Here is a 23,307-nt window from a genome sequence, read left to right as displayed (position 1 = left end):
ATGGCGACCAATTCTAATTTTGAATTAATTGCAGCGATAACTGTCCTCCTTCCAAACAAGTATGGAACATAATATATACATATCATGTATAATTTTCGTTATTATATATAAAATTTATTAAACTATAATAATATGCTCAATAATAATTAAAAATATAAGAATTATTATTATTTTCGCATGAATATTATATTATTATTTTATTAGCGTCACCTGTTGTCGTCTATTTTCGGCATCCGCCATTTTCTCCAACAACATTTCATGGGTTAGCGGCGGTGATTGCTGTCCCTCTAACATCCTCAGTCTCTTTGGCGGATGTTTTTTCACGACGCTTTCTTCTTCTTCGGTCAACGGAACGCTAAACGCTATGGCTGTTTGCACACACACACAAACATACGCGAAAGTATAAGTAAGTAGGTTTAATGACTAAAAGTATATTAGTAAGCAATATGAAAACGGAAAAGACCACTAACAAACATAATAATGACAAAAATATCTTTATTATTTATAATAAATAAAATATTTTACAAATAATTTTCGACGACTATAAAATGAAGGGTAATTGATATTGGTATTAATGAATAATTGGCACCATGAAAAGTTTTTATGAAAATAGTATTATTGTTACATACGTTATATAACTATTGGCTAGTCTACTAGCCGATACTTTTTAATAAATAAATAAAATTAAAGTGTTTATTCTATAGTCGTGATGCGCGTATAACAAGCTCAGCTATGAAGTCGATATAAATAAATAAGCATACTAGAAAATTATATTTTCAAGTGGATGTCAGCACACTATTTGTTTTTTCTTTCTAACCCAAGTATAACATGGAAAATTAGCGATCAATAGAACAGATCTAACAGGTTCTAATCTTCTGTACTAAGAATTAAGTGACCTATTATAAAAGTCGAGAATATTATCTCAGGCTTTTATTAGTGTTTTAATTTCAAAGCGAGTTATGATCGTTTCAAAATTGTTAAATTTACATAGTTATAACTCACATAAAAATTAAAAATTAGTATAAAAATAGTGCATTAAAATCTTCATAAGAGAAGCGGAATAAATTTGAGACTATCTCGTGTACACATAGATGATGGCAGTTGTGTGAACTATTTACAATCGTGTAAATTAATCAACAATGAAAAATATCTAAACTTTATATTCGAACTATGGCCATAATTTATTATAGAAGTGATATCAAATATGATACACGAAAATGTTAATAAAATGTTTAGTCAGATGTCTCTCTACTAACGAAATAAATAATGCTAATTATTATTTAATATCATTTTTTGCGATTCTAACGTGATGGTATTTCCAATCTCATTTTGTTGAATTCCTCGGTCGGCATAGGCGGCATTGGCATCGTCGAACCACCGCACCCCATTTTATATATTATTTATGTTTATTGGCGTACTTGTTTATCGAGAAAAACGGTGTTTAATAAAATGTACAGTACCGATGTCCGACAAGAAATTATCCGACGACGGACCGTATAATATGTGGCCGTGGTGAAAAGAATAACATAAAAAAAAACCGCACGATTAAATGTCGACGACGGTTTTAAGCATGTATGATCGAGTTTGGTGCTTTTCACGCGTTGTACTAACTGCTAGCAGGTCCGAGTGTTCGATTATAAAGCTTATGAGCACGTGGTGCTATGAAGGGAAGTCGAGACAGGCGCGCGGTCGCCAATACCCTTCGCCGAAAGGTTACGGCCAAAAACCGCGCAAACGCCCTCGCTACGGTCATATGTCATTTTCATTTTTCTATTATCCCGTAATATTACGAATATGTTTCATTTTCTAAAGTGAGTGAATACGTATGTCGACGACCCCGTCACAGCTCACAAGGACGCATGACTGTGAGTACGACCGGGTCTAGGTAAATTGAGTCCCAAATTGTTAAATTAATTTTTTATTAACCAGTAAATTGAATCCGAATTGATAGGTCGGCTAAACTTAATCACAACTAATATCAATACTATACTTATTACCAGGGCTAAAATTTATATGCAACAGCATTTTTTTTTTTGCTACATCCAAATGAAATTTAAGTGAGTAATGTCCGCGATTTATATTATTGTGATGAAAATGGTCCTATTTTTATTTTGCATGTTTTTGCATATTTAATGCATATTTTTACATATTTAGTATGATTGTATTTATTGTATTTAAGCCGATAGTAATTAAATTGATCAAAGTCTATAACTTGGTTTTTTGGTAAAATATAAATTTCATTTTTATAAATGCAATCCTATGGTACAATATACTAGGTACGTTCGCCGACCATTTATATTCGAAAATTAAAAAAAAATATGTGGTCGTAGCATAGAATACACATATTAATTCTACTATTGAATAAGAATTATAAATTTTATTGCTAAAATAATAACTAATGCACGTGAAAAATAAATAAATAATTTAATTTTTAATCTCAATTATACGCGTATTATATGACAATCAGCTAACCATATTGATGTATTTCAATAAATAAATATATTTTTGTAACTATATTTTTGTATGTGTATTTAAAAAATTAAAACGCATATTTTGGTAAATAAAATGCATATTTTACAATTTTTTATTGCATACAAATCCTAGCCCTGCCTATTACATTTAAATGAAATTAATAACACTAGAAAATCTTCATATTATATGACTGTATGTCGTCTATGGCAGTATTTAGTTGGTGTTGAGGTCATAAAATGTTGTGTCGTGTACTCGTGTGCGATGGGAGAAATGACGAACTATAAATACCAAATCAATTACTTATTTTTGTAGATGAAATCATGGAGATGGAAACAAGTTTTAGTAATATTATCAACAAATTTAACTACTAAACATTAACATTCAACGACGGGCTTTTTTAAATTTAAATTAGACTGTTATTTAAAACTAAATAGATAATTAAAATTCTATATTATTTTATATTTTGAGCAGATTTGCAAAGCGATCATTTTAGATTGATGTGTGCTGTGAGTTGTTTCTAGTAACAAATTGGATCTAGAGTTGGTACTTTTGTGAAGTCAAAACTAGGAAAGCTCGAAAACAGCAGCAGGTAAAATAGTTTTAAGAATTCACCAATGATCTGCACTCTGCAAAGAGATAATTTTTTGTTGTTTGAATCTATAGGATTATTTTATTGTTTTAAAATAGACCTACATTAACGGATTTTGAAAACACCTCTTAACACTTCATCTCACATCTGGGATATTTAAAGAAGCAATATATTATTAGTATTTTAAGGGTCAGTCACTGCAACTCCCCCGCATGCAGTACAGTGTGTACAATACGTCAATATAGTAATTATATACATTTATACTATATGAAGTACAGAAATTATAGCGATCGTATATGTGCAGACAGATACCTATGTGCAATGTATGCAATATAATATGTCAATATGCATTTATAGATTATATCATTATACATTTCAATAAATTGTTGAAGCTAGACAGAGATAGTTGTGGATTCAGTCTTGAGTTTTGGAGAAAGACTTTTCTTAAAAAGAAAAAAATTATCTAGTTAAAAAAGTACAAGCATATATAAAGTAGTAATACTATAGTAATAGTTTATATGACACTACCTACATTAATAGCGATATTAAAAATAAAATTACGATTTTACATCGCAGGGTTTAACACTTTTGTTCAAAAACGTACTAAACCGAATACCATAATAACATCGATAGCTTTGCGTATTCTGTAGCATATGTTTATATTGTAGGTCGCTATGATGGGACATCGATGGTCAAGGTGGAGGAGTAGAGAAGACGCCCCTGGGCTCCCAATAGGAACCACCACTGGCCTGTTATCGAGGTTTGGATGACTTACGGTTTTTTTCGACAAACGCAACGTACTTCGCGTGCATGACCATCATCATCATCATTATTTTACGCGTACGACAGCACACTGTCATGACTTCGGGCTGGATCTCGTGTGGTCCATACTCCATACAACAATGTCGCAACTACCTATAAACAATGTATACATATATGTCATTTATTATATGCATGCGTATATTATAAGTGCACGCGTTCGAGCCGCCGAAGGAGAGAAGCACGACTTGCATCACAGACCACGCCGGTGTATTGGTATACACGCATTACATATATATTTTATATATTATGTTAAAACGAAATCCTTTTTTCGCTATTAATCTCTCGCTTTCTTCTTGTTCGTGAGGTAGGTATACACGCACACACGACTCGGGGGCCGTCTGTGTCCTGTACACTGCTTTTACTTGTAGTAATATTATTTATTTATATTATATATATATATATATATATCTGTATTTTGTAAAACGTGTATATGTACATATTATATACATGTAAAACGGCACTTTTGACACGGCGACGTTTTTGTTCGCACTGCGATATATACTAACGCACAAGTTATATAACACACTAATACATTATATATATAATACATTATACATACAAATAGTTTTCCCAGCTCCTCTCAGTGGTTAATCGTTTGTACACGTATAATCCGTATACGTTGCGTAATACCTATACAAATATATCGTCCACCCTCTTGAAAGATACCTATTACCTATCGAAAAACGAAAAAAAAAATGTGTTTTGTATTCTATAATATTATGCCGGACTCACGCATAGTTAAATAGTAAACATAAATCCAACTCTCCCATCACAGACTGTTTTGTTTTAATTTTGTTGTATCTTTGTGAACTTGGCTTTACATTCTATTGCAGGTTCTGTAGAACTTGCATAGCAAATAATATACGTATGTTATAAATACAAGTAGTAGGTACAACTAAATTGAAAAGTAAAATAACTAATATTAATATTATATACATAGATACCTAGATATTACTGTACAAATTATTTTAGTTTTATTTTTTCTATACGAATATTGCAAATTAAGTGAATTTTTCGTAAATGATAATTAATAAATCATACATACTCGTACGCATTTATATTTTAACCGTTTAAATATCATCGTTATTATAATATCAAACTCAAACAGTCAAACAGTTTAAAAAATGAATATCCATGTGGTTTATAGAATAATGTATATTTATATATACAATAAACGAGTAGCCTTTAAAAGTTTCATTCCGGCACACACCTCTATTAGGACAAGCTTGAGATGTATTTCGCTGAGGGACTAGAGTTTCCGACTCAATGAGGACGAAGACATTGCGAGTTCGTGAATTATATTTATATAGTCACACTGTCGCAGGCTCGCCCGACATAATTTATTCGACAACCGTATCGACCACGTCGATTTGTTTTCAATTAGTATAGGGATACGAGAATTGTTTTATAACGAACTGCAGTCAATTGTTGTATATATATATATATACCGGTTATATCGAATGGTTTATACATTTGAAATTTTTTTTTTTTGATTTTAGTTGTTATTCCACCAGTAATTTATTAATAATATTAACACATTCTAATGGTCCGTGCATGAAAACGAACGTGTATTAACAATAGTAATAATAATATTAATATAACGCGTATACGAAATTTTAAAACAATTATGACGCACGCACGTGAACGCTAACCATTCATGTGATATTGACATACGATATTAGCAGGAGACTGTTTAATTCCTATTAACACGCTATACATAATGTAGTATATACATCTAATCTTTATTTAGTCTACAACACCATATAATTATCCGCCAATTGAAAAAAGTAATCGGTTTTTTTCGATAACGACAATAACCGTTAATATTATGTGTAGGTACCTATATATACATAAGATACTTATATATTTCCATTGCTGTATGATTCTTTTTATGCTAATATATCCAACAACTATAAAATCACGTCTCGCGCAATATTATTAAACGAAGTAATCTATAAATTATAATCACAGTGTTGCATTTCATCAACAATAGTGCTTTAGTAGTTTCATAAAGAACTTATATATATTTTAATAATAAACTATACTCTATTAAATAGTAACACGAATTTTGGTCGAGGGAAGAAGGTTGGATTATAAGTTATAACATATATTTTTATGCATTTGCGATTTTGAGATTAAATATAATTATAAAGCGTGGTGTGCGTAAGAGGAACACTGGATTACATAGGTATTATTATATATATTTTAATATTATATAGTGCAACACATCTGTTATAGCTGCAGTTACGTGGGCGATCTATGTATAAAAAAATATTCGTAATCGCTGTAAGCCGTAGATACTACAGGCCCTAGGATGGTATCAAGACAATTGTAGCAGTTTCGGCGCTTTTGAAAAAATACCGCACATTATAGTTTTAGTTGATAAGACTGTACTATAATACGTAATCGACGATTTCCGGTCGAAAACTATACACCGGTCCACAGCGAGTATCAAAAGTAGCCATATACCTATACTCATATTATGTTAAATGTCATAAATCATAATGTATTATTAACTGTCGGCTGTTCGAAAATCATATTATTTAAGGCGATCGCGAATACCGACATCTGTTGTCTCTATCTTTCACAAACACCATGCATATTTATCAGTAAAAACCACCCACTTTGAGTCATCCGACACGATTGATGTAGTAAAGCGATAAATATTATAAAAACAGATTTTAATTCAGAGTAAGTATATCAGAGATTTTTACTAAGATCAATTAATCAAGCAATTTTTTGCGATTTAACTTTAGATCAATTTTAAATAGTAATAACATTTTAAACATTTTCAAACTTTCAAGTTAAATTTTTTAGAAATTAAAGAGTAAGGTTTAAAAAAGTGACTTGATTGTTTTTACATACAGTTCAATATGAATTCCAAACTGTTTTTATAATATGAGTTGTATTTATCACTTTACTACATCGATGAGTAGTTTTTACTTTTTACTATATTCTACGTGTGAAAACCAAACAATAAATATTGGTTCACGATTCTCTTGAAAAATAAAACAAATATTGTTCGCAATAGCCTATTAGACGATTCACAAAGGAGCTTCAAGGCACTTAATAAACTTGCTTTATAATATAAAATATAAGTAAAAAAATACCATTTAAAACGAATGCTTAAATTATTAAGTTAAATAATTAAATTAAGATATTGATTCAGTATTAATACGACCTATTAAGTTGTTATATCTGTACATTTACATACCGATAAGATTAAAAATACTCATCCAATATTTGATAGATATTTAAATAATGTATAAAAATAATATAATAATTATATTGAAATCCTAAGAAAAGTATAATTCTTAAATGTGAGTATAGAAAATAATTATTTTAAAAATGACTTGACTTCCAAAATCAGTTAAATATAAAATAAATCACTTCATACATTATACATACAGGTTCATGCATGCGTGTACCAATGCGAAAAGTTCGTCGAACGATGACGTACGCGCTTGCTGCTGCAAATCAATACATCATTATAATATTATTTTGACGGACACTTATCGTTATAAGTAGCTTTTGCTATTATTTTTCTTACCTTGCCTCGTCACCACCGATCCGTCCTGCCGCGAAACCTTTTTCCGAGACATGTGAATGGTGTGCACCATAAATAATAATAGGTGCCGGGTAACACCATTGTATAATATTATAATATATGTGTGTGTGTGCGAGTACGTATGTCAGCGAACTACGCTGTTAAGCCGTTCTGAAAGTATCTTTTTAACATTCTGGGTCGTTAAACCATGCAAGTATACCTAAAGCGTATAGGTACCTAAATGTAAAATTATTAAGTAGGCATACACTATTTTTAATTTTTTTTTTTTTTGATTTTATTACGTAAATTATTTTGTTTTTGTAAATATAATATTTTAATTTATAATTTTTATTATGTATGTCTTACACTATAATACAAGTATATGGAACAACGCTTTTTGTTTTAATTTCTGATCATTTCTTCGTCTACAGCTGCGGCTGTTCCGTAGGTAGATCACGCACTCCATTCGATGAAATCTATCAAAAAAACAAAAAAATGATAACATTTAAGACGCATACACTAAAATTCCTCTAACACCATTCCCTAGTAGCACCTGTGACACCTATAGCTGATAATTCTGTATTACAATAAGTCCCGTACTACACTACATACTATATAAATATAATATACATATATAATGTCAAGTGCCAACAAAATGACTTATATATTTGCTGCTTTAAAATACATGAACGATATTAAAGATTTCAGATTTGATTTTAAGTACAACAAGAACGAATATTTTAAAACACACTTTAAATGCCGTGCACGTGTAATTGTATTCAAAAGATCTTCATAATAAAAATTTCGCAAGTTCTTTACTTTTTGTTTTTAACATCTGTGGGGTAGAATATTCAAAAAACTATAAAAACATATTTTTCGATAAGGTAAAAATGCATATTACAGATAGTAAATACCTATAACTAACGCGCGTACGATGACTGTTTGAAACAGAGTATTAAGAAATAATTAGCGGGTTGCCGCCTGCAATGACACGCATATTTACTTGTGTTATTATTTCAGTGGAACGGTCTAATTAATCACGAATAAAATCCCGTTAACGGCCTTTGACGGAAGAAAAAAATCGAATCATCGTATAAAATATTATATATTATTAAGGTTATACTATGGAGGTATGAGTGTATGACATATGTTATTATTATTATTATATTATTAACAATCGTTATAATCACAATTTATGTTATTTGCTAGACCATTACCGCACATGCTTGTTCAAACTAGTATACCGATTTATACAAGAAATTTGATAACATTGGAACGAGGGATTATACTAATATTTCAATTCGCTGGTTTGGTAACACAATTTCATGATTTTTCAACTGGATGCAAATAATAATTATTTTATTATAGATATAATAATGTTATACTAAATTTGATAATTTGATCATATTTTTCATAAATTATTTGTGTTTTTAGATTAATTTTCAAAAGCAGGTTTATGCATTTATATTGCTAACTGTTAATGCAAAAGTGCAGCATGCTCATATTGAATATCAATTGTTTAGTCCTTTAGTGTATTAAAATTCACCGCTCCATAGATTATAACAAATGACTAGCACTTTTATATAATATGTACAATTTACATAATAAATATTATTATTTTGTACAAAGTAAATTATATACAAATTGTATAGATAATATCCTTACAGTAAATCGAGCAGCAGAACGACCGTGCTCGACGCTTTTCTTCAGCAACGCCGTGTACTCGTTGGGTTGGTTAGGAATTTTGCTTAGCAGAAGTCTATATTGAACGCGATGACCAAACGATTCACCTAACGCCGGAAAAACTTCTGCGCCGTTTTCGGTAATTGCGGTTGTTAGATCGTTAGTTAGTACCACCTGTAATTTTATATCAAATGTAATTCCGATACATAGCGATGTAGGTACACACTACATCTAATCAGATGTATCTACGTAAAAGTTCTCAAACAAATAAAGTGGTTAAGTAAGTAAGCAGGGCTGGATTTAGGGGAGTGCTGAGTGGGCTGAAGCCCAGCGACCCCACAATTTTATGATATTTTAATAAGAAAAAAAATATATTTTCTTGTTTATGTATAAAGGGCCCCCACAATGAATTTCAACCACAGACCAGCACATACCTAAATCCACCCCTGTTGTAGTAAGGTTACATTTTTACAGCATACTTTTTATTTCGAACACTATCTATGATTCACTTATTACTTATTACTTTTTGATTTTTTTTTTTTTAAGTACAATTTAATATATTTTAGAATGTTTTATCCAAATTAAAAATACATAATAATAATTTATAATTTGTTTTATATTTAAATTGATAATTTAAAATCAAAAGTATAGTAACTTCGCCAAAAAAAACGCATATTAGGTTATGTAAAAATAAATGCAATAAAAAAACGTTATAATAATTGCATATTTAAATGTATTTTCAGTTTTTCAAAAGGATGATCTCAAAGATCAAAAAATTGTATGCTTTTTAAAATTATATCACCCCCTTAAAATAATCACCTTTCTGTAACTGGCCAAATACCAATTACACCGAATAATGTATTACACGAAATCGATATTATTCAAGTCGACGTATAATACTTTATCCGAGTGTACCTACTTAATGAATGTTATATTTTTTATACATTTAAGTATCACCAAAAAAAAATTTCAAAACATAAACAAACGATTACTGAAACCCGCATAAATTAATATGCATTAAGTTTTAAATTCGCTCTTCGCGTGCGTTATTTTATATTTATGACAATAATAATGCTTTGTTTTTCATTAATTGTTCGACAATTATTTAAACTCACAGAATGTAGTTTACTTATTTTTTTACAACAAAACTATCTGAAAATTCTTACAAACCGAGTTGAACTAAATGCGTAAATGTAATACAACGGATGTAGGCCGTAGTGCCGCGAACATTTATAATAATATATATGATATCCACACCAGTATTGCAATCTCGACCTGACCATTTATTTTGTACAGTACTACATACAGTGCATTAAATACAATTATTCGATAAAGTTATATATTATATTGGTCTGCGAAAACAATTGACCCTGATATATGCTGACTATATTACACATCGTAAATTCGTAACGATAACCTTCGAATAAATTTTAGCAACGCACACCTTAAAATACGCAGGCCTAGTTGAAACGATAATACGATAGTAGTCCACGTCATATTGTGCTATTATATTTCTTTTCGAGCACATACATTATACGTACCAACAGAAAGTCTATTGTGCGGCGAAAAACAAACTATACAGCGTACAGTGTACATGTATGGTCATAAAGCGCGGTCATAAACGCGTTCCGATTAAAAACAAAATGACGATTATTTTATATGCCTAATTATATATAAATACAACAGTTGTATATTGTCACTTACAGCGAGATCGTGTTCGCGAGCTATGGTTTGCAATAAACCGAGTGAGCTGTGGACTAGCGTATTCTTTCTCAGCGAATTTTCCACTTGGTACAGCGGCATGACGAAACTGTCCACCACGATTAATTTCACCTGTAATAATAACCGTTGGAAAGATTATAATAAACGTCAATGAACGCGTTATCACGATAACAATCGTATATTATTGTATACGAAAAAAAATTATCGATTATTACAATAATATATTGTATTCTATAATTTATAATGCATTATTAACACTAATATGTACTATATGTATATACGTTCGGATGACGTTCGAGAGTCGTATACAAAGCGTACAGCTGGTTTAGGTCATTCATTTGAACCCTGTGTATTTTACTCAGCATGCTAGCGGTGGTCAGACTCTTTAGCAACTCGCTATTGGCTTCTCCTTTGAAATCAATGGGTCCCGATAATACTTTAGACACATGGCCGAGGAAAGCGTCGATCATTTCTGAAAACAAATACAACGACGTTAATATAGCCACTTGATATCATCATCGTCATGTTTATTATTACTTATAACGCTGTAACGACAATAACGCGCTGCAGTGAGATCACAATAATGAAATGACGAAATGTACACAAAACGCAAATGTAATATTTATGTGTTAAAACGTTATATATATAATAATACAAGTGCTGGGATATACAATTCGAAAAATGTTATTATATCAGAAAAATAATTTGAAATTAGATAAGACGAATAAATAAATTTCAACTAAAATGAATAATATATTATGATGTATTGTTATTATTAGATTTATGTTCACATATTAAATCTATAGTATATTTTGGTGTTTTACTAAGTAGATACACCTACCCGTTAACCGAAGTTCGGAAAAATTTGAATTTGTATCGACATAAATTGCTTCGGCTTGTAGTCCTTCAAAACATACCGGTATTTGAACGGATACGCAGAGTTGCATGCTGAAATATTATTGTAAAAATAAAGTCAATCAAGGATCTATAATTTATTATATTTATTAACATGAAACAGTAGTATTATAAACGTTTACCTTAATTGACTTTTGCCCGAGCCTGGAGCTCCAGATAATTCTGTTATCTGTCCAACTTGAATACCCCCGTTTAAAAGTTCATCAATAGACTTGCAAAACGTAGCAATACTATCGCGTCCAATATCCTACAGTACAAAAATGAAATATGTATATTATATCCGCCATTGCTCAAAACATAAACATACTACAAAACACGTATTTAAGTACTTTATTCAAAATAAAACAACCACAATTTGCTTCAATGTGACGTGATGTTGGTACATTATACACAAGTCGATGTAAAAAAAAAACATGCCTATTGTATATTGTATACACGTAAATCTTGCCTACATATATCACTTCTACTTATGAGCAATTACATATATTAAACTGTATAATATAGTTAGATAAACTTATGATATACGATGGTAAAGTTTAATACAAGGAGGTTCATAGATATTTAATATTTTTTCATATGTGTTTATTATTTCCATATGTATTTCACCTTTTTTTAACAATTGTATTACGTTATTATTTCATTGTGTAGTGTTTTTACTTGTTACATATTTCTAAATCTATATATATTATACATACATATTTCAGACGATTCAAACTATTTTCAACTCTACAAATTGTGTAAGACATTCCTTTTTTATAATATTAATGTAATATTAAGTAATCCATAGATATGTGTACATGTATATATTAAATATGTACGATGAGTTAACAAACTTTTAATTTTTCTATACTTTTATAGAAAATATTGTTACTTTCATACTTTTGGGGATTTCAAATATACAATAGAAGTTCATTTTTAAAATTTAAAAATGCTTTTAATAGCATTTTATATTCAGTTATAATTATAAGTTATTGAACAAAATCATAAATTCCACTTACTAATTCTGCAGCAGTTTTGTATATGGGAGTTTTTAGCATATCACGGATTTCAGATTCTGATTCCATATGTTTTCGTAAAAACGTTGATTTTTTTTCAGGATCGTCTAAAATATGTCATGTAACAATCTTATAATAAAATAAAAAACTGTATACAATCAAATAAAATTAACTTATAATAATTGTACTGACAATAGTTTTACCAACCACTGCATATAATAATTATTATACATAGATATACACATTATAATAAACGAAAAAAAATTAAATATATTACCGAGTGAATCGATCAAATCTTCACAACACTTGTATCCGAGTTTATCTAGTTTATTTATTGTGTGCTTGCTTAAAGGCAATGTCCAAATAGGCCGGTTCATGGTTGTACTGTTCTGTTTAAAAGAATTAGGTTAATTTTTAATCACGATGACAAAAAAAAAATCAACAATTTTATACAAGTATACGCGTGCAATTCAATTGCATACGCACAACGTCCTCATAATAGATACGCATTTATAATTTAATCTTAAATATTACGTGAAACAAGAATGGCGATTGCAAATATTTGTTATACATATATATTATGTTTATGTACAAATGGGTCAAAGACGAATCCATTGGGACATTTTTTTCAATTTAATTACTTACACAGAATCTTCCGGTGGTCAAAATCGCATATATAAAGCCCACCCACTATAGTTTGTAATTATCATAACAGTTTTATTATTCAAAAAGTTCACAGCTATTATACACAGTATATCATCAGCTATGATTGTAACTATTGTTTTAACGAGTTTGATGTTGACGTACGATGTGGTTTATGGAAATTATCATCACAACAGAAACACTACGCTTCACAAATATGGGTAAGTCATTTAAAATACACTGCACACTGACCAATAATCGTTATCTTTATTTTTTATGGTCCTTAAACAATGATACATAAAACCATCGATTAACTTTGAATTTAAACACAATCGGAAATATAAATGACACATTTTATTAAAGAACAAAATAAAACCTACCTGCGTGTTAGTGCGTTACTCTAGCATTGTATTTGTTAAACTAAAGTTCGAGTGAAAAAAAAACAATAGTTCACTCATTTGTATAGCATTATTCAAAAAACACGACGAAAAGAATTTATGAAACGTATTTTTTGCAACCCCAAAATAGAAACATTAGAAATTGCAAACGGTATATAACAGTGGATCGATGCCGATTTTATAATATAACATTACATGAATTGCTATTGTGCAAGGAAAAGCGTTGGTATATATTTGACCAATTCAATTTCCAGGCCCAATGTTTGCGCTGTCGAAGAAATTTCATCGAGTAACGGTGGCATGACATCGCACAGGGAGCGTGGCTGGCCGATAGACGATCGCCAGCAGCAACATCGCACTTGCGGGCAGAACACGTTGAGTGATCCTATTCTGGACTGCGTCGATTGCAGTCACCCGGCCGCATGGCGCTAATTTAATTTTTAATTTTTTCTCTTTCCCCAAGTATAGAATCGTGAGGTATGAATGCTGTTTGGGATTCAAATCGATGTATGGATGTCCAGGATGCACCGGCGGTAAGTAATCATGATAATATAACTACAGTATATAGTATATACCAGGGGTATACGCATGCGGCTCGCCACATAGACTTTTGCGGCTCGCATCTTATCGTAACATTTTTATAAACACATTTATGTATTATATAATAAAATTACACACATTTTGGCTCTTCCATATGTATTAATACATTTGGTGGCTCACGAGTCTCTTCTCGCTGGTCACCCCTGGTATACACATAATATATAGTCATAAATAATGAATTGATAAGCATTGCATAATATGAAGATAATAAATTGGCTTTAGGCTTAACGTGCCAGTATGGTACCGTTCATTGTGTCCTGGTCAGTTTTTGGGTTTATAGTATAAATGATAATGGTTTTTGTATAATTCTGCAACCTGCAAGTATATAGGTAATAGTATAATATGTGTATTATGTATACATAACTAGGGCCGTATTACCGCTTAGGCTGTTTAGGCTAAAGCCTAAGGTGACAAATATTAAGAGGCGGCAAATTTTAATGGTCAAAACGAAATAGCAAATTTTTCCTATGTAAATTAGGTGGTAAATTTATTTTAGCCTATGGGCGAAAAAAACCTTAATCCGGCCATGTACATTACTATTAAACATTGTATACCAATGCTATGTAATTTTATCAAGAAATTTCACATTATATTAAAGCAGTATTTTTTTTTAATGTTTTTAAACTTCTAAGTAGCAACTCATCTTTTCAACTTCATATTAATTAATAAATGCTAATAAAACTACTGTGATAAGATATTTAATATAGAAAATAAAATACACAAAATAATTTCCTTATACATACAAATAATGTGCATAAAACGATATTTTCTAGTAGTGAATGATACAGTCCACAAAAACCAGTTAATAATCTATTAATTATTTACAGTAAAACCGGCAAGGAACGTGATGGAAACCGCTCAAGAACTTGGCGCACACGAGTTTGTGCGGTACATCCGGCAACACGACTTATACGATTCATTAACCAGCGGCGGCCCGTACACGATATTCGTTCCAACTGACGAAGCTTTTTCAGTATATTGACTCATATTATTATTGATATTAGTTATTACTTTATTAGTGTATTACTTATTAGTTATTAGTTATTACTAGTACTGTATTATACTTCAAGCATACACAAAAGCAGGGATGGCTTGGGATAAAAATCTAGGCCAGAGAAATGTATTAAACATAGTATTAGGTAATATAATTTTTTTTTATTATAATGAAATTAAAATCTACCTAATTATTTGGCCAATGCTAAATTCTAATATATCAGGCTACCGTGAACCTTCCGGGATCCCAATGGGCCAGGCCGTCTCTGCACAAAAGCCATTCGTATGACATTGTAATAAATATTTTATGATATATTTTTTTTATTATTATTATTTCGTGTGGCGCACGACTGTAGAAAATGGATAACGCACTTCGGTCGGCCATGGAGTCTTACGAATCAGCCATCGAGATACTCAGATACCACGTGGTGCCCTCGAGGATCGTGACACAAAACGTATCTTCCGACGTGTTGTTGAACACGTTAAACGATGGTCTTCAATTGAGGTTTAATAAGTACTCCACAAAAGTAAATGAAATTAATGAATAATTTCAACTAACAAAAATGTTGCAGTTTATAAAATTATTATGATAAATTGCGTTTTAAAATGAAACAGTTATAACATATTTATATATCTAAACTTATAATGGGATTATTACACAAAATTTAAGTTGCAAAAAATAGATGAATGAATATTTATGTTTTTAAATACCTTACATAATGTAAGTTACATTTTTAAACGTAATAATATTACAATTTAAAAATATAATACATACCTACATGGTTATGCACTTACGCATAATTTAATTATGAAAACATTCAACAAATTTGATACGTATATGGTTATATATAAATATTTATCTTAAACGATTTCAAGTATTTTTGTCTTTCATTATGAATTATTTATGATTTAACATATTTTACAATTTTACATGTGTTATATATTAGGTACATTCATGTAAACTATATTATGAAATTTTGTAATAGATAAAAATTTATTGAATGATAACTGATAGGAATATTATTATGTATAGGTCCCTACCTAATTTTTTATTTAAAAAAAGACATATTGTTTTAAAATTATTTGAAGATCATACTTTATTTTATTGTTATAGAATAATAATTAATTTAAACAAATTGATATTCTGATATTTATAGATCGAAACAATAAATTGTGTTACGATAATGCGTAAGAACCGAATCGCTCAAAATGGAGTAGTGCATTTGATCAATTCCGTACTAAGTCCTTACAGTTATTCAAATAGAAATTTGGTGCAAATCATCAACCAGGTCTGAGATAGTAATAACTTAATATTAAAATAACTTAATATAATAGGTTTTATCCAAAGTAATCAATAGTATTTAAAATGGGCCTTGTGTCTTTTTAGAACCAAGATTTATCAATATTTTCAAAAATGCTCGAAGTTTCACGTATGCATCAAAGTCTAAAAGAAACATTTCAAACACTTACGGTTATGGTTCCAACAGATATGGCATTACAACGGTTACCACAAAATCAACTCAGAAGGATATTGAATGACGAGACGCTTAGCAAGGGTACGTATGAAATTTATATAAAATATCAATTATATTTTTTATATTTGCCTCTATACTTTGAATGCACAATTTATAATATTAAGTAAACACTTTTTAAAATATCAAAAATAAAAATGAATATTTGAATCTTTAATTCATATATTTGCATTACAATAAAAACCAATAGGTCTAATTAAGTAATCTATGTATGTAAAATTATACATTATGATCATGAAATAATCTCAAGTTTTTGTGTACTTTATTTTATAATATATTAAGACAATCGCATATGCCACATAATATTATACATTATACATAGTATTAGTAAGTATACATATTATATTTTTATTCGGAAATTTTCTTTAGCGTTTGTGTTAAAGCACATATTACCAACACCCGTTTGTTTGAATGCTGTCACTGAAGAGCAGTACGTCAGGAGTCTGGCGGACAACAATTACGTAAAATTCAGCTGTGACAGAACAAACGCTGTGACGGTTCAAGGAAACTGTATCGGTAACGATTTTAAGTTATCGTCCAATGGAATTATTTATGCAATACACTTCCCACTGAGCTCCGGAGAAGGTATAAACAATATAAAATATAAAATAATGTAATGTAGAAAATAAACATTGTATTACAGAATACAGATATATACAATTATATAAAACAATTAATTTTCACTTGGAGTAAAAAATGAATACCATCTTCTTGTAAATGGGATATAGATTCTTTCATTATTTCAATTCACAATATAATATGTTCAATATATTATATTTATTATTATTATTTACTTAACATGAATTGCAGGAAAATCGGCGTTGCAGATCATGCAACATTTGGGTCTAAGCGAATTTGTACAGATCGTTAACATTGCCGGACTAGCGCAAACGTTTGAAAATTTTAACGCTTTAACAGTTTTCGCGCCAACCAACCAAGCCTTCAGATGTAAGTCACCACAATAATTATACATACATTATACACCCATATATTATATATGTCTATTAAGTATTCTTCACGCGAACACAGTGAATAGTATAAATTATTACAACCCGGTTGGCGATTATATAATGACCGGAACGTGTTTCCCAATGACGGATGACGTACATTCTACGTTCCTATGTAGTATGAGTATGTGTAAAAATATTAAGTAATTGATTTAACGCAGGTATGAATCCTATGGAAATGTATCACATCCGCTCAGACCCGAGTGCCGCTCGGGCGTTTGTAGATTTTCACATCGGAAAACAAATAATGACAGTTGAAAATATTTACGACGGAAAAACTGTCGAAAGTTTTGCTCCTGGCAAGCAACTTCGTTTACAGTGTGTACAGAACGAGTTCGGTGTCGAAGGACGTCGAATTCACTTTCAAACTGTGCGGGGCTACAACGGGGCCGTTCACGTTGTCGACCATGTATTATATCCCCCTACGATATCCGTTGAAGACCTGATTAGGAAAAACGATAGTTTCAGGTAAAGACTAAAGGTCTATGTGTAATAAATAATAATAAAAACTCCTCTTCGCTGCCCAGAAATAGAATTGACAAATAAAAATAATTAATTTTAGAATTTAACTTTTTTACTTATTATTAACTAAAATTAAAAATCCACTTTTGGCAATTCAGTTTGTATACGCAAGCGATGGAGCTAGTACTGGGTACTTTTTCGAAGGATCGGACGTCATTCGAATTCTGCAATGGCATGCACAATACTTATTTCGTACCTACGAACTATGCGTTCAGAAAACTCGGGGCCGACGAACTACACCGGTTATTCACAAACCCTACTCGCATGCGACAAATCCTCGACAACCACCAGGCTGACCGGATACTGCCGTCAACTTTAATCGGCACGCGTCAACAGTACGAAATCAAAACGAAAAATGAAATTGTTCGCTTATCTAACGAAGATGGCAAGCTTATGGTATGACATTCATTATAATAGTATGAATATGTATACGACTAAAATAATCAAAATGTTAATGCTCGAGCTAAGTTATTAAAATTGTATTATCCTATATATTCTTTATAAAATAGTGCCCAAAAATCATAGCCCCGTTATAATCCATATTAAATTTTGTATCCAGCAGAAAAACGGCTTTCCAATGTCTAGTTACATTACGATTATCATATTACTACATGTTACCTACATGTATTATCATCACCCTCAACATTTCATTTCTAGTTGTGCATATGTAACTATATTATTTTTAAGCTTGTGTTTACATTGTATTTATTTTAGATATAAATTATAAGAATAATTAACATTATGGCAACTATAATAATTTGTGCATTATGTTTAAATGTTGTAATTAGGTCAACGAAGCTGAAATAATCGAAACAGATATAATGACGACCAACGGACTGATCCATGTGGTCGACGATTTGATTTTACCACAATACAGACGGAGAAATGAATAAACATCTACTACACATACTATACATCATTAGATAAAAGCAAAAAATAATAAATTATTAGTTTAATAGGCAGTTAACTATAACCATTAACACAATTAAATATGATATAAGATCATGAACTTAGTACAAACATTACAACTGTATTTATAATTATTTCCAATATGTTAAATTGTTAACCTATAATTGTCATTCTAATAAAAAATATAACATACTTTTCAAAATGTCTTACTTCTATAATGAAATAATTTTTTACACGTACCTATGTATTTAAGACTATTCAGTGAAACTGTAATAGAATCTTACGTTGGATCAATAATACTTTTTTTTGTATTTTACTCTAAAATTACTCAAAATCATAAAAAAATAGTTTCTGCGTAAATGCGTTTTGTCTCTGTTGCGCATGGGTCAGAGAGAGAACAAACAGTGCGCTAACATCCTCTTATGTACTTTACAATTCAAAAGGAGTGTTTACATTTGAAAAATAGAAGTTTGTATATAGAAAATAGGACACTCCTCAAGTAAGAAATAGAAATATGGTCTTAGATAATAATTTAAAAATTCAAAAATCAGATTTTAAATAACGAAAATATTGAAGAAAAAAGCGTGGTTGAGTGGATACCACCCTGCTGTAGGTACAGTAGGACACTATTATTTATATGTTAAATTTTAATCCAATGATAAGTATCATAACTCATAAGTATCATTGTTTACGAAAAACGATTCTGAACGGAGATGATTTGTCAGTCTAGGATATAATGTATAAAATATATTATATTTTAAATTGGATGATAAAAAAAGGTGGTTTATGTTTTAATGACTTGGATATCCCAAATTAAATCATGTACAGAAAATATAAATTGAAACAACTATCAACTGGTGTATATGTTTCAAGTTTCTACGAATAATATTTTTTAACTACAACAAAAATCTAAAATTATTTGATAGTAGGTAAACCGTTATTTTACGAGTGAATTTTGGATTTAGTAAAAATTTAAACAAGAATACAATTTTTTTAATTGGTCAACGTCTAAGTTCTTTTATAACTAATAAACTTATATAAAATCTATTATTCAATTTACAACTCTTAGCTACTTTACAAAATTGTTTATTAATTTTAACTACAATAAAAATAATTTGCAAATATTCATGATTTTGACCAATTTTTGTCAATATTTGAACTTTAAACGCTCATAAAAAAAAATGTGTGCCTATGTATTTTTTTAATTTTTGAACCACTATAGTCAATAAGACTAACTCATAATAAACTTTGTATTACATTTTCAAGTATTTAGCCAAAAAAAATTTAAAAATAAACAAAAACGAATAGGTATTTGAAATGCCTATAAATAAACTTAAAATAAGCAAATCATTCAATTTTTTGAAAATTGAACCGAGTATAGAGAATGCTAATACAAACATTTGGTGAAAATTTCAAGTATTTATAGTAATTAGTTTTTGAGTAACAACCATACAAAAAATTGACTTTTTTTTAAACTACCAACATTTTACTTTTGACCTCTATAATGCACTAAGGATATTCACTTAGCCACCCCCGAAATTTGAAATTGAAGCATTATTACGATAAGTTATGCTATACACGGACAAAAAAAAAACATTATTGTAAAATCAATACATTCATCACTTCGTTCAAAATCTAAAAGTGAGGATGGTGAACCACCTATATATAGGTAGTATAAAATTAATGATCCTGTCGATGTATGATTTCGTAACACACTACACGTGGCGATAGATAACAGCAACTTTTTTAATATCGGATGAATGTGTAAATAATAAAAAATATTCAATGGTTACCATCAGATCTTTTACTCATCCGATTTCGAGATAAACATTATCTAAAATAGTGACTAATCCATTTTAATAACGATTTGGCGAGAAACTATTGTGAGATTACTGATTAGTGATTAGATTTAATAAGTTTTCTCTCTAATCACTAAATTGCAATAATTATAATAATCTATAATTACAGTTCAATTTAAAAACAACATATTATTATGTACCTAGTGGCTAGTGTAATAACAAACTTAGTATTTTGCATGATTCTATATTCTGTTGATAATGTCGGCCGTATTGCTAAAGAATAGATTAAATAGTATTGCTGACTGCCGTTATCAGCTAAATTCCGAACATTCGAGGTGTGTCATCCGTCGACTACATTAATCTGCAGCCGTGAGACGAAAATTCAACGATTCTGCCGAACCAGAATTTTGCAGCTCATGCAGGTACGATTCGTTATTATATATCAAAATAATATCCTTAACTCACCGGTTGTCAGACGTCTTGATGCGGGTGTAGGAAGTTTTGTGTGTTCCACCCGAGACGTACGATGCTCCGATGAAGACTTAAATTGATTGAAGATTATAACTGAAATTTAAAAGTCGAAAAATCACAATTCTCAAATCGATCAAGATAGGCATTAAAATATTATGTAATTTGTTGAAATATTTATTTTTCAGGTTAAGAATTAAAAAGGGCGCGCGTCACATTATCAACGACCGGTGACGAGTTTGATACTGTTTCGTGTTACCTAGTACCTACGTTATAATTCAACTTACCTTCAATTTTTGGGAGTTTTGTGTGTTGGGACGCATTGGTCCATTTGTATTTAAATTCACCTACCAACGATGACGGAGACGTTCAAATTATCCGACTATGATTGCATTGGTTTCGATCTGGACAACACATTGTGTGAATACCGCATAGGGCCCATGGTACAGATGATTTATGACGTACTAATCGATTACCTCATAAAAAATTACAATTACTCAGCCAAACATCTGCGACAGCCGATAGATTTTGATTTTTTTCAGAGGGGTTTGATTTTGGATGCTGAAAAAGGAAACATTTTAAAAATTAATGGTACTGGTCAGATATTGAGAGCAGCCCATGGCACTAAGTTCATGACCGACGAAGAAATCGAGTCCGTGTATGGTCCGAACAGGACGTGGTCAGTAACCGATGTGTTTGTACAAAATTTTCTTGAAACCTGGAATGGACCTATGTCCGAACAAATCAGACCACTTCTTGATTTTTTCGATATTCCTGTGTCGCTTGTATTTGGACGTTGTATAGACGGTATTGATAACGTATCTCGCCCTCAAACCTACAATGTTTGGCCAGATGTATTAAAAGGCTTAATCTACATGTATTCTAGGGAGAACTTTTCAGCAAATACTGGTGATTATTTTCCATACTTAAAATCAACTCCCTCTTTATACTATAATAAATGTCCCGAGTATGTGCTCAAATGGCTTAAAGAACTAAAACAAACTAAAAAAGTTTTCCTGATATCAGGATCACATGTAGACTACGCTAATTTTACGGCTACACAGTCATTAGGTGAAAACTGGAAAGACTTATTTGACATAGCTGTTTTTTATTCTAGAAAACCTGGATTTTTTACTGCAAATAAACCATTTTATAGCACAGACTCTCAAATGTTAAATGAATGTGATGTTGTGGAAAATATACAGTTTAAAAATATTTATAGTCAAGGTAATTGGAATCAGTTACATGATTTATTTAAAAAAGAAACTGGGAAGTCTAACCCAAAGTGCTTGTATGTTGGTGATAATATATTGCAAGACGTTGTAGCGCCTGCAAAGTTCTCTGGTCTTGATACTATAGCTGTTGTTGAAGAGATGAAACTAGATTCAAATGATAATGATATTAATCCTGACAATGACATGTTAAAAATAAACAAATGGAGTTCATATCTAGTTGACAGTGACAAGAGAGATACATCCATATGGACTTCGTTCATTGCAAATCATGGAAAACTTTGTATTCCATCCATAAAGCATTTGGCAAAAAAGCCCATAAATTTTGAATTTACACCATTTACTAAAAATAAAGTGGTTTTGAATGGTAATGGTTTTTTTCCATTTATACCTAATAGCTTATACAAAATTATAAAGTAATAATATAAAGCCATCAATAAACTCTTTTTAGAACTTTAAA

General features: G+C 30.4%; 4 protein-coding genes and 1 long non-coding RNA gene across 12 annotated transcripts in view; 3 read left to right on the top strand and 2 right to left on the bottom strand.

Annotated features, from left to right (window-relative positions):
- Positions 1–3,620, top strand: part of LOC126551310 (uncharacterized) — an 8,546-nt gene extending 4,926 nt beyond the window's left edge. The window contains exons 2-3 of the long non-coding RNA XR_007605189.1: positions 205–406; positions 2,944–3,620. This is a non-coding gene — a long non-coding RNA (uncharacterized LOC126551310). The remainder of the gene's footprint in view (positions 1–204; positions 407–2,943) is intronic.
- LOC114124962 (uncharacterized protein CCDC198-like) overlaps positions 1–3,966 on the bottom strand; it is a 7,311-nt gene extending 3,345 nt beyond the window's left edge. Inside the window, exons 1-2 of one of the 2 annotated variants that reach the window (XM_027988422.2) lie at positions 3,837–3,966; positions 211–368 (exon numbers count right to left, since the gene is read on the bottom strand). In XM_027988422.2, the coding sequence (XP_027844223.2) occupies positions 211–368; positions 3,837–3,957 (279 nt within the window). In that variant the 5' untranslated portion in view covers positions 3,958–3,966. Of the gene's footprint in view, positions 1–210; positions 369–1,306; positions 2,774–3,836 lie in introns of those variants that run through there. The other variant, XM_027988430.2, reaches the window with a different exon arrangement.
- Positions 3,837–21,796, bottom strand: LOC114124949 (DNA repair protein RAD51 homolog 3). Of its 7 annotated transcripts, none has more exons than XR_007605183.1 (12): positions 21,613–21,796; positions 13,023–13,134; positions 12,749–12,852; positions 11,873–11,997; positions 11,677–11,783; positions 11,117–11,307; positions 10,818–10,946; positions 9,096–9,287; positions 7,797–7,906; positions 7,434–7,667; positions 7,292–7,353; positions 3,837–3,976 (listed from the first exon to the last, which is right to left on the bottom strand). XR_007605183.1 is itself a non-coding variant. In XM_027988409.2 (9 exons), exons 2-9 carry the CDS (start codon positions 13,120–13,122, stop codon positions 7,856–7,858), a joined length of 999 nt encoding a protein of 332 aa, XP_027844210.2. In that variant the 5' UTR covers positions 13,123–13,134; positions 21,613–21,796; the 3' UTR covers positions 7,758–7,855. The 7 variants fall into 7 exon arrangements, 1 of the variants encoding a protein (XP_027844210.2); XR_007605186.1 differs by having other exon boundaries at positions 7,292–7,350; XR_003592487.2 differs by having other exon boundaries at positions 3,853–3,976; positions 7,281–7,353.
- On the top strand, positions 13,198–19,553 carry LOC114124929 (transforming growth factor-beta-induced protein ig-h3). The gene is made up of 12 exons (XM_027988384.2): positions 13,198–13,608; positions 14,040–14,159; positions 14,254–14,318; positions 15,213–15,358; positions 15,735–15,905; positions 16,536–16,667; positions 16,766–16,934; positions 17,280–17,495; positions 17,721–17,858; positions 18,079–18,385; positions 18,538–18,835; positions 19,228–19,553. The coding sequence occupies exons 1-12, from the start codon at positions 13,511–13,513 to the stop codon at positions 19,330–19,332; spliced, it is 1,965 nt and encodes a 654-aa protein (XP_027844185.2). The 5' UTR covers positions 13,198–13,510; the 3' UTR covers positions 19,333–19,553.
- LOC114124941 (5'-nucleotidase domain-containing protein 1) lies at positions 21,207–23,307 on the top strand. The gene is made up of 2 exons (XM_027988394.2): positions 21,207–21,569; positions 21,804–23,307. Exon 2 carries the CDS (start codon positions 21,972–21,974, stop codon positions 23,265–23,267), a length of 1,296 nt encoding a protein of 431 aa, XP_027844195.1. The 5' UTR covers positions 21,207–21,569; positions 21,804–21,971; the 3' UTR covers positions 23,268–23,307.

This window comes from Aphis gossypii, chromosome 3, assembly GCF_020184175.1.
Source record: "Aphis gossypii isolate Hap1 chromosome 3, ASM2018417v2, whole genome shotgun sequence".
Taxonomy (NCBI): Eukaryota; Metazoa; Arthropoda; class Insecta; order Hemiptera; family Aphididae; genus Aphis; species Aphis gossypii.
This window is presented reverse-complemented; position numbering and strand designations above follow the sequence as displayed.

What these genes read in the sequence shown, in the direction of transcription:
- LOC114124949 (XM_027988409.2), bottom strand. Translation starts at nt 13,122, where the DNA reads ATGAACCGGCCTATTTGGACATTGCCTTTAAGCAAGCACACAATAAAT. An exon ending in TTCCGAACTTCGGTTAACGG is followed by an intron (nt 11,308 to 11,676) that starts GTAGGTGTATCT and finishes ATTTGTTTTCAG; the next exon opens with AAATGATCGACGCTTTCCTC. An exon ending in CTCTCGAACGTCATCCGAAC is followed by an intron (nt 10,947 to 11,116) that starts GTATATACATAT and finishes TTATTATTACAG; the next exon opens with GTGAAATTAATCGTGGTGGA.
- LOC114124929 (XM_027988384.2), top strand. Translation starts at nt 13,511, where the DNA reads ATGATTGTAACTATTGTTTTAACGAGTTTGATGTTGACGTACGATGTG. An exon ending in CAACTGACGAAGCTTTTTCA is followed by an intron (nt 15,359 to 15,734) that starts GTATATTGACTC and finishes GCACGACTGTAG; the next exon opens with AAAATGGATAACGCACTTCG. An exon ending in AACCAACCAAGCCTTCAGAT is followed by an intron (nt 17,859 to 18,078) that starts GTAAGTCACCAC and finishes GATTTAACGCAG; the next exon opens with GTATGAATCCTATGGAAATG.
- LOC114124941 (XM_027988394.2), top strand. Translation starts at nt 21,972, where the DNA reads ATGACGGAGACGTTCAAATTATCCGACTATGATTGCATTGGTTTCGAT.